At 54.2% G+C, this 11255-nt stretch overlaps 1 protein-coding gene across 1 annotated transcript in view; it reads left to right on the top strand.

The window, feature by feature from the left end:
• The window catches only part of KAZN (kazrin, periplakin interacting protein), a 12117-nt gene extending 961 nt beyond the window's left edge, over nucleotides 1–11156 (top strand). The window contains exons 2-7 of the mRNA XM_009289597.2: nucleotides 7836–7972; nucleotides 8422–8592; nucleotides 8987–9188; nucleotides 9351–9481; nucleotides 9762–9812; nucleotides 10331–11156. Of these exons, the coding sequence (XP_009287872.1) occupies nucleotides 7836–7972; nucleotides 8422–8592; nucleotides 8987–9188; nucleotides 9351–9481; nucleotides 9762–9812; nucleotides 10331–10498 (860 nt within the window). The 3' untranslated portion in view covers nucleotides 10499–11156. The remainder of the gene's footprint in view (nucleotides 1–7835; nucleotides 7973–8421; nucleotides 8593–8986; nucleotides 9189–9350; nucleotides 9482–9761; nucleotides 9813–10330) is intronic.
• The last annotated feature ends 99 nt before the right edge of the window (nucleotides 11157–11255 follow it).

Below are 11255 nucleotides of genomic sequence, written 5' to 3'. Positions count from 1 at the left end.
TTCCCTTCCACTTGTCAGCTCGCGTTTGCGGATTATGAAGAGAGGCTGTCGAAAGTTCTCAGGCTCAGAGGCTGAGCAGCGGGCTGGGGGAGAGCCCCAGCGTACCGCATCTCCCCCCGTCCGGGACACTGAGGTGCGCAAGGGGGGGGGGAGCAGGGAATCAGGCTGAGGCCGTATTTGGGTGGAGGATTTTGGAAAAAGAAGAGGAAAAACTACCCCAGTCTACGTGCTTTTTAATTTATCACTCTCTGATTTGCAAAAGCATCCCTATAAATTAGTAACAGCCAAAATATCTTCAAAATCTTGCCCCCCGCCACCGGTGCAGCCTCTGACAGCAGGAAATGCTCTGGGTTTATAAAACCATAATCAGAGAAGAAAAACCTTAATGAGAGAATATTTGCTCTGCGCAGACAGGGAGGGGGAAGTGCTGATAAATGCAAAATATAGAAAAGCAGAACTACTTTAAGACTATTTGCAAAAAAAATAATAATAAGTCATCTAAGAAGCTGCAGTGAGGTCGTATGCACTTCTGTGAAGGATAGTACAGAGAAAAAGTGAGTTTGGCTTGAGAATCGTGAGTATTTAAGGAATATAATGTTGGGTTTTTATTGGGCTTTTATTGGCCGCCATACGAGCCGCTGGGATTGCTTTTCCAGGACTTCTCTGCAGGTGCGATGGCTAGGAAGGGGGAATCTCAGCTTGCACTTGGAAAGGCACGTACCAAGAAGGCTTTTAAAATCAATGCTCCTTCCCTCCCACGCAATACTGGAAAGCTTTTGCGTAATTTGGAAAAGCTCGCCGTGCTGGATCCAGCCTCGTGAGCTGGGCTGGAGGCGCTGGGCAGCAGAGCAGGCTTAGCGCGGCGGCGGATACGGAGACGGGTAATGTGGAAACGGGATCAGCAGCTGGAGGGGTGGGGAAAAAAAAAAATCCTTTTTCCTTTCCGTGAAAAATTGTCCGTAGAGAAACGTAGCCAAAAGGGGAGGGAAAATGGCAATAACTGTGCCCGGTGAATGGTTCTGCCGGGAGAAACGTATCAGCTGATAAGAGGCATTTGGGGAAATAATGGCTCTATATTAAGGAGCTGCAGAATAAGGCAGTGCAAGGAGCTCGGGGAAACCTGGCCGTGCTGTCCTGTAGGTCAGGGGTTTGTGTCAGTCGTGTCCCACAGCCAGAGAGCATCTCCCAAGACCACGTCTCACCTCGCAGCATGCGTCGCTGCAAAGCCCTGCGGTCCTCGCTAAAGGATGCCCCGCGCCTGGCAGCATCAGCGTCCCTGCCCCGGCAGCAGCGCGCGACCCGCGTTGGGTCGTGTGTAATGTCATTAGCGGATAAATTATATGGAAATCTGTCGTCGCTGCTGGCTCCGAGCTCGGAAGCGCGACACAGCCGGTTCAGATACATACTGGCTCACCGGGCTTCAGCGCAGAGGGAAGTGGAGAGGGTTTGCCAGCGGGGTTTACTTTCGGGGGCTCCAGCAGTTTTAACAGCCTTCGTTTTGCATGGCCGCACGGGGTTTGGTTTGTGATGATCTGGGTGGAAGAGGGTGGGTTCGTCGTCCCTCCTCAGCAATGCATTTCCAGCCCTTTCCGACAGCATTTAGCACGGGGGTAAAGCTGGCGATAAGCCCGTGCAGCGTATTCCCTGTGCCGTGCTAACAAGCCCTTGCTGCGGAGGGGAGGGAGCCGGGATCCGGAGCAGCACAGGATGCTCTGCGGGAGTAACCTGAGCAGTTTCTGTATCCCTGGCAGCATGTGCTTTATGCATCTTTATTGCTCCTTTTTCTGGGCTGATTCCATCTCTTGCACTTTTTTTTTGATCAGTTAATGTCCAAATGAAATCCCGTAGCACTACATCTTATTGTCCTCTCCTCCTTTGCTGGGGCTGGGACTCGGTATCATGCTTACAGTGTTAGCGCAATTATATTTTCCCTGGCCCCAGCTGGAAAGGGATGGATGTGGTCTGGATTTCTGATGTGGAAATCTCCGACGGGAGAAGTTGCAGACAGCTTTATTACTGCTGGTTCCTGCTGCGGGAAGGGACCGTGCCCGAGCGCCTGGAGGACTTGAGGAGCCTCTTGGCTGGGTGACATCTATGAGCATGTGGGCTAATGGCAGAAACCCTGTTTCTGGGAAGGTTTATCCAACATGCTGGAGCTCGCCTGCGGGATTATCACGCGGAGAGCAAACCTGGTTTCTGTTTCCTTTTCGAGTGCCAAGGTGGAGACCTCGGCCTGGCTTTCCCTGCTGCTCGGGAAGGCGTGAACCGAACCAACTTCACGGCTGCTCCGCAAATGGGTTGTAGCCCGGTCTCCTCCCTCCCAAACCTGCGGCTCGGAGCTGTGACCTCCTGGGGATGGCACTTAAGCTAGGACAAGCCTCCTGCAGAAACCCTCAGCATCCCCGGCTGGCTGCAGCAAGGGGGTGGGTAGCAAAGAAACGGGCGGATGGGCGTCCCGGCGGATGGGCGTCCCGGCAGATGGGTGTCCCAGCCACGGACCCGGCCAAGGAAGCCCTCTTCACCAAAGGGACACAGGGCTCTGTACAGAAAACCCGCTGTGCTCCTTTGAAGACCCACCTTAAACTCGCAGCAGAAGTCATTGACCACCTTGTCATGACCATGGGGGAGGCTGGTTTGGAAAGCCCTTGGCCTCGTAGCAGGGTGTTTCCAGGTAAATTCCCCCAAGGCAAATGCCTCCTCTAATTATTTCCTGAAATTCAACATTACACTCGAATTTCCTCCCTGCGCCGTACCTCCGCATGCCCAGGAGCGAGTGCTGGCTCTGCCCGACGCCGCGTAACGTTGACGTCTTCAACGGCAAGATCTTCTCTGCAGATGGTGACGGCTGCGCCCGGGGAGCGCGCCCGCCTATTTAATTACAAAGCAAGGAGTGGCGCTGCAGTTCCTGCGCAGGGCTGACCGATTTTATGGGTTAGTCATGGTGACAATATTGAATTTCATGGTTGGGATGGAGAAACAGGAGAAATTAAGTGAATGTTAATGGGACAGGATGGGTTTACGTGTTCCTCTCGCATGGGGCATCAACGAGGCTTGAGCGATGCCCCCCGAGGACGCCTTTCCCAGCGTTAGAAAATAAGTGTACGATTCAATAAGTGATAAAGTCAGCTCCAATTCCATTCCTGGCGTGAAAATCCACATTGCACGGGGCGAGAGAAGTACTCGCAAGCGGACGGGAGCCGGAGGGAGAGCTGCTCTTCGGGAGGGTCAGAGGTGGGCTGCGTCTGCTGCCAGTGCCCTGGCTTGTGTTTGGGTTCTGCCGCTTCACCCCGGGAGCCGGGAAGCCAGGCAGAGATGCTATTTCTATGGTCCAAACATAGTCGTTTTTCATCTAATATCGCATTACTAAGGTAGTCAAACTAATTATCTGTATGCCCTCCAAGCAAACCTGGGCTAGATGGTGCGACCACCATCACCTCATTTTCCCTTAATTTGATAGTATTAGTTTCAAAGGGGGGGGAATGGTACTTACAGCAGCCCCCATTTTAGGGGGGAAAATGCCTGGGTTTAGCATGTGGTAGCTAATTCCCATCCAGAAGTTGTCAGGTGCTGAGGCCGGACAGGGGCCATGGGGTGGTGGCACCTTCGGTTGCGGCACCACTGGGAGGTTTGAGCCGTGCTGCTGCCCTGGGCAAGGCTGTGCCCCTCAGGTTGGTGCATCGGAGCGATTAGATGCCAGCTCGTTAGGTAAAGCTGGAAAGAGAAGGCGCTGGGGAGGGATTTTTAATAGGTTTGGCTGCGAGAGGAGCCCAGCGCGGAGCGGGTCCCGTGACCGCCCTGCATCCGTCATCCTTCTCCCGAAGAAGCGATGCTCGGGGGACGGATCGTGTGGCAGGAGGTGGAAGCTCAAGTGACGGGAGCGCAAGCTGACCCTCCTGCAGGATTAACGGTGCAGGCAGGGGGGGTGGGGGGTGATGGCGAGAGCTGGGGAGGGGGGGATTCACACCGCCGTTCCCAAGCCGTCCTTCCCATCGCTTGCTGCCGGGTGCTGGTGCTGAGCTGCCGAGTCTGGGGCGGGGGGGGCTGGTGGGTTCCCCCTCTTGTTCTGCCATGCGCTTTGGGTGGGAGGGAAAAATAAATAATGCAAGTAAGCTGCGCGAGATGAATACTTTCTGCTCGTGGTAAGGGTTTAGGATTTCTTGCTGCTCTTGTTTATGGGTTTATGAACAGGTCGGAGGTTTTGCCAGAGCCCACCGTGCAGGTGGGCTGTAGGAGAGTTTATTTAGATATTCCTGGGGGGGTTGGGATACAGAAACCTGGCCCTGGATCATCAGATTAAAGAAAAAAAGCCATTTCACCTCTTCGGATGGCCCCGATGGCCATTGAAAACCTGCTTTATTCCTCCTTGGCTGCCCCTGCCGTCGCGCCGTGGATCGCAATGGCTCGTTTTCCCTGACTGAGTAATTAGCTGGGCTTGTTTGCTAAGGATGTATTAAGCTGCCACAGCGAGCGATGTGTGGTCCAGGAATTGCTGGCAGCCCTAGCTGCTCACTTCTGCATAACTTTTTATTTTTCTCCTGCCTCTTTCAATTAATTTCCTATTAATTGGGTTTGGAATCAAGTCCTCAAATGACTGATAAATCGTCTTTAAGCTTAGGAGCTAATCGGTTTTGGAGGAGGGAGAGCAGTGGTAATAGAGGAGGAAAAAAAGTGCATTAATTTTAGCAAATCTCTCAGATATGAACTGAAACAAACGGTAAATTGTCCTATTGGGTTAACAGGAAAAAACCTGCTCTTGCAATACCCCAAGTCCATCATCTTCTTGCAGTACTGGTTGGCATGAATATTGGTAAATATTCAACCTTGGGAGATGGTATGTACTCTTCTCCTAATAGTACTTCTGAGCATTTCTTTCTTTTTTTTTTTTTTTGGCAAGCGATGGAGTGTTTTCCATAAATCTTTAAGGACCCTGAACGCTGCCACTAATTAAAGCAGGTTGTATGCTACAGGGGACCTGCTATTTAATTAAATTCATTAGGAGCCTTTTGTCGCCTCCTGCTTCGGAGAGTGCAAATGTGACTTAAACTTCTGTAAGAGCCTCTCAGTATCCTCGAGGAAATTAAAAATATATATATGTGTGTCGCAAAGTGTTCAAGAGCTTGAAAGCAGAGGGGTTTTCAGCAGTGCGTTATCCTACGGGGATGGGGCTGAGACTGACCCTGCCTGGGAAGGGCTACGGGGGCCAAAAATTCCCCCTCTAAAACCCAAATCAGCGATGGCTGCGCTTCACGTGTCCTCGAGTCGCGGCCAGCGCAGTCGGTAACTCTGGGTACCCGCTTCTGTGGGGTCCGGATCTCACCCCAGTGTGGCTCGGCCAACTTATCATTAATTTTTCTTTTTCAGCAAGTTTTCAGTTCATGTGAAATAACTGGGCAGGGGGAAGGTTGTTGTTAAACACAGACAGGCGACGGGAAAGTGCTTTTTTAAAAACTTAGGTGTGGTCCGGTTACGATTACTTTTAGGGGGTTTCTGTAGTAATTTCCCAAGCTGGAAAAAAAGTGAGGGAAGTCCCGGTGTTGGAAGGGGCTGAGTTGTCCCAGGAGGAGCCACATTCATGGAAGTGAGCAAGGAAGAATCACAAGTGCTCCCTATCACGGGACAACGTGAATCGTTGTGGCATTTCTTAGCTGGTTTGTTGTTTTTCTGGGGTTTGATTAACCTCCGATGCTTAATGGCAGAGTAGTTGGTCCGAAGAGTTTCATCTCCTGGGTTTTAACAGGTAAAAAATCTCTGTTGTCCCAAACATCTCCCTCTTCTTCCGCTATTTGGTCTGATTTTTTCCCCCACCACCACCTTTTTGTCCGCTAACCTGCAAGCCCTCTCCCTTCCTTACTGGCTCCATCCCAAGCACGTGTTTTATTATGCATCTTCCCAGCACGCACGCGCAGTAATACCTGTGCACAGAAATAAGTTCCCACCCGAGTAAACCCCTCCTCGAGCCGGCGGTTGTAACGAGCTCGGGTGGGATGCAGGAGGTGGTTGAAACGTGTTATATAGAGCTGGCTGAGCAGAGGTGCTGCTCCTCTGTAGGGGGCTATTTGGGTGCATTACGGTGGTATGCTGTACGCGGTGCTGGGTGATATCCCCTTAGCGGATTATTCTGCCTGAGGTCTGCAGTGCGTATCTAATAATAACGCTGTCCCTCCTTACACGCAGGTGGAAATGCTTTTATTGAGTATTTAACAGAAAGCAGCTGGGGGGGGGGACGGACGAGGGTCCTCAGCCGTAGGAGGGTGGGAGCGGAGCTCCCCAGCACGAGCTTTCCTGTGCTGGGAGAAGGCGGAGGCATGAAGCCAAGGGTACCGAAGGTGCTAATTGCACGAAGGAAATGATTTTCCTTTTAAGCGTGCCATGGTAATGGTTTTCTTGTGTTCCTCAGTCAGGTCTTTATCCCACATGCGTCTCGCCAGGAGGATCCCGGAGCACGCTACGGTGCAGTTTAAGCCCCCAGAAGAAGTGGCTCGTTATGGGGGGGTGGAGGGTAGGAAACGCAGTGTGGGCTGAAACGCTCGTCGTGGATTTCTTTAATCTAACAGAAATAGGTTGGGCCCGTGCGTGTGCGTGGAGGCGGGTCCCACTCATGGTGGGGCTATCGTCTTCTAGCGGCTTTTGTAATACAGACAGCTCTTGGTGGCTTTGGGGTTGGTTTTAGGATTTTTTTTTAATATAGAGGGACGGCTTGCAAGGCTCGGCTGCTTGCAACGCAGTGAGTGCAGGGAGCATTGGAGGGGCAGAGGGTGTTTCACACTATCTCGCTCCCTCGAGAGCAGCGCTTCCTCAGGGTGGAAAAGCATGCAAAGTCGTTCCTACAACGAAAAGCAATGTTTGTATTCTGATTCCTAAACTGGGTATTATTTTGGTGGGGTGTATCTGGTGCAGGGAGCCGGCTCGGCTGCTTGCAACGCAGTGAGTGCAGGGAGCATTGGAGGGGCAGAGGGTGTTTCACACTATCTCGCTCCCTCGAGAGCAGCGCTTCCTCAGGGTGGAAAAGCATGCAAAGTCGTTCCTACAACGAAAAGCAATGTTTGTATTCTGATTCCTAAACTGGGTATTATTTTGGTGGGGTGTATCTGGCGCAGGGAGCCGCAGGGCATTTCTGCAGCAGTGCCAAGGACCAGGTTCGGGGCTGGGCAAGGCGCTTAACGTGCAGAAATTACTGAAGTCCTTTGTCCTACGTGGCATTTCTGTAATCCTCCCCGGTTTTGCCAGTCTCCCAGCAAGCCGTCCCTGTATCGGTGGTCAGCGAGCATCCCTCGCTGGTGTGTGGGAGAGGGAAAACACAAAGGTCTTTGGTTTCACCTCAGGGCTGGCGAAACGCCCCCATCGCATCCCGTGGTGCCCCCACCCACCCAGCCTCCCCCTCTGTCCCCCCGTCCCTGCGCAGCGTCATTGAGCTGGAAGGGGACGCTCGGGGAGCCGTGCCTCGGGCTCGTGGGAGCGCTGCAGGAATCCGCCGAGCTGCTAAAAATAAACCGGTTGTGGTTTATTTATCCTGGAAAGGGAGCAGCAGGTTTTCCTGCGCCAGGCCCTGAGGCTGCGGCAGCGGTTTCGCTCCAATCTCCTCTTTTCTGGGGGCCGAGCTGCCCCGTGGAGGGTGGGCGATGAGTAGGAGCCGCGGCGGAGATGCGCTGGGCGTTTCGGGGGGCTGCTGGGTGCATGCAGGGGGTGCAGCAATAGGAACGAATTGGGCGTCTGCTCGCAGCCCAGCCCCTGGGGTCGCAATTTTGCTGCTTTTTCCTTGAAAAGGAAAATTTTGCCGCGGCGGAGGCGGGGGGGCTGCCGTGCCCCCAGTGCTTGAGCCATCGTCTCTCCCGCAGCCATGAAAGCCGACCGCAAGCGCTTGAAGGTGGAGAAGACGGACCTGGTGAGCCAGATGCAGCAGCTGTACGCCACGCTGGAGAGCCGCGAGGAGCAGCTCCGCGACTTCATCAGGAACTACGAGCAGCACAGGAAAGTGAGTGCGGGAGCCCAGTACCGTGGTCTCGTGGCACGGGGGGGCTGGCAGCGGCGTGAGCGCGAAACCCGGTTTGCAATCGAGCAAAAACCCACCAAAGCCCCAGCCGGCCTCTTACAACCGGGCAGACGCTCCCCTGCTGCGAGGGCTGGACCGCAGCAGGTTAAGGATAAATAAATACTGGAGGAAATTCGGCCAGCGAGCCAGACCTGGGAAATTCGATGGAATTTTAACCAGGTGCACGGCGGGCATCCCTTTTCGGGGGACGGGCCGCATCCCGCAGCTCCCCGCTGCCGTCCCTGCTGGCACAGGGCTCTCGTGACACCCAAAGGTACCGCTTGCCCTTTGGCACTGCAGCAGTCGGGTGGTCCCCGAGGGGGGTCGTGGGAGAGGGGTTTGTAGTAGCGCATGGGTTTCCCCTTCCTGATGGCTGCCCCGTGTCCCGGCAGGAGAGCGAGGACGCGGTGAAAGCCCTGGCGAAGGAGAAGGACCTCCTGGAGCGGGAGAAGTGGGAGCTGCGACGGCAAGCCAAGGAGGCGACGGACCACGCCAGCGCCCTCCGCTCCCAGCTCGACCTGAAAGACAACCGCATGAAGGAGCTGGAGGCCGAGCTGGCCATGGTGAGCTCGATAACACAGCGGGCACGACTCGAGGGTCAGCCCTGCGCCGCTGCTGCAGGCGCTCGGCTCAGCAGCTCGAGTGCTTGAAACACCCCGGCGGGTTTTGCTGAAGTTAAATACTTATTGCAGTATTGCATTTAAGCGTTTGCTGCAGTTGTTGCGTGCACGCGTTTGCTGCAGTTGCTGCATTATTGCAATACTGGCAGGAAAAAAATCCATCGCTGAAAAGGAGCTGGATATCCTCGGTGCAGGGAGCAACGCAATTTGGGTATTTACTTGCAAAGGGGGAGGGTGGGTTTGGTGCGGTGTGTTGCTGCCGGTTCCGCTGCTCCGGGAGATGTTCATACGGTTTTTCCCCACCACCACCACCACCACCTCGGTGTCCTTCCCCCAGGCCAAGCAGTCCCTCGCCACGCTGACCAAGGACGTCCCCAAGCGCCATTCCTTGGCCATGCCGGGCGAGACGGTGCTGAACGGCAACCAGGAGTGGGTGATGCAGGCCGACCTCCCGCTGACGGCCGCCATCCGGCAGAGCCAGCAGACCCTCTACCACTTTTTTTTCCCCCCCCCCCCCCCGCCAAGGATCAGGGCGCAGGGCCAAACCCATTTTGAGGAGCTGCCTTATTCCCCCATAGAAGAAAACAAAAGGGCAAAACCACCCCAAAAATAGGTTTTTTGGAAGCGCATCAGAGGCTTTGCGTGGGGTCAGGTTTGCTGGCGTGATGTTAACTCCCCGGTGCCCCCCCCCTGCCTTCCAGCGGTCAGAGTGAGTCCCTGTCATTCCCGGCAGCCGTCCATCATCTCCGACGCCTCTGCGGCCGAGGGCGACCGGTCGTCCACACCGAGCGACATCAACTCGCCCCGGCATCGAACGCACTCGCTCTGCAACGTAAGGCGCTGTGTGATGGGGGGCTTGCTTTGACGGGGGGCTTGTTTCCCCGCTGTGTGCGGCTGGGGATGCTGTGGGTCCTCCGCTTCCAAAAATGATCTCGTTTTTGGGGTGGGGTACGGGTTGGAGGTTTGTTGACCTGGAGAGCTGCTTTCCTGGGGTTTGTCCCAGCCCCACAGTGATGCAGCCACCCGGACGAGCTGCTTTTTGCTGGGGTGGTCTGGGGGGTCCCGGGCTCTGTTGGGGCTGATGCAATTGGATCCGTCTCCTTCTGCCGCAGGGGGACAGTCCTGGACCGGTACAGAAGAACTTGCACAACCCAATCGTACAGGTAGGGCACAAAGCCCTGTTTAAATCCTGCTCGTGAGACCCGGTCCTGTGCTAGTGAGTGATTTGAGGGGGCTCAAAGACACTGATTTGGGTTTTTTAAAAAAAAAAAAAAAAGAACAGAAGCCATCCTGAATTCTAAGTCTGGGATGTCTCAGATTGCCACGATTTGCCCCAAAATCCAGGTAGTGCCGTAGGTGGTTGCTGTGCTTGGGGCCCATCGCGGTCTCGATTTTTGTAAGGCACAGCCTAGATCAGATTATTCTTCTGTATTTGACCCTAAAACGGCGGGGTATTCAAGCACGCCGTGGACAGACCCTTGCTCTGACCATCCTTACGTTACCTGGAGCTGAAATCCTGAGCTGGTTGAATTCAGAAGCCAAAATCCCTCAACATTGCTTCGGACCTGGACCCGAATATTTTTCGGGACCTGGACCCTGTGGTCCGTCGTCCCCGGCGTGGGGCTGGGGGGGGTTGAATGAAAAGCTCGGTGGCCAAGCTCGTGTTCTCTCCCCCCCGCAGTCTCTAGAGGACCTGGAAGACCAAAAACGGAAAAAGAAGAAAGAGAAGATGGGCTTCGGCTCCATCTCCAGGGTGTTCGCCCGGGGGAAGCAGCGCAAGTCCCTCGACCCCGGCCTCTTCGACGGTACGGCCCCTGACTACTACATCGAGGAGGACGCGGACTGGTGACCCCCCGGCGCCGGGTGAGCGCCGGGAGCTTCTCCCCGGCCTCGCCGTCGCCCGTGTACATACTCCCACCCCAACCCCGCCTGTGGACGTGTTACCTGTTGTCTTGGGAGCGATGCAGCTGTGTCGTAACTTCAGTTTTTACCCTTTTTTTGTGGTTTTTTTTTTTTTTCCCCCCATACCGGTAACTCCTTTGATGTCGCTTCAGTTTGTCGGTTTGGGTTGGCTTTGGTTTTTTTTTTTTGTTGGTTGTTTTTTTGTTTTCTTTCCTCCTTCTTTTGACGAAACTTGAAACTTGAAGGACTGCTGTGTCTCTGTAAATACCAGAAATATTGTGCACTTTGTGCTTGTGACGTCTCTTGTCCGAAACCGCTGTTTTCCGGAGCCCGGCCCGCGGGATGTCCTCGCTCGGGGACGAAGGACCTGCCCAGCTGAGGGACCTTCGAGAGAAAACACACACACGCAAAAAAAAAAGGAAAAAAAGAAAAAAAAAAATCTCGTTCGCTGTGATGTCTTCCTGGCCAAACCCCGCGGAGGCGACACGGGCTGGTTGTGACGCCTGCCAGTCTGGAAATAAGTGTTTTAACGTTCCTTTTTAGTTGTTTTAATTTATTTGCACAAACCCAGAGGAGCTATTCTAACTAAATTATTGCAGAAGTTTTGGGATTTTTATATTTTTCCACGTCGGTTGGGATGGGGCGGGGAGGAGGAAGGGTGTGTTTGTACTGTACTGTCCTGGGAAGCTGCTGCCCGGCGGGGG

Source organism: Aptenodytes forsteri, unplaced genomic scaffold, assembly GCF_000699145.1.
Source record: "Aptenodytes forsteri isolate BGI_AS27 unplaced genomic scaffold, ASM69914v1 Scaffold61, whole genome shotgun sequence".
Lineage (NCBI taxonomy): Eukaryota > Metazoa > Chordata > Aves > Sphenisciformes > Spheniscidae > Aptenodytes > Aptenodytes forsteri.
This window is presented reverse-complemented; position numbering and strand designations above follow the sequence as displayed.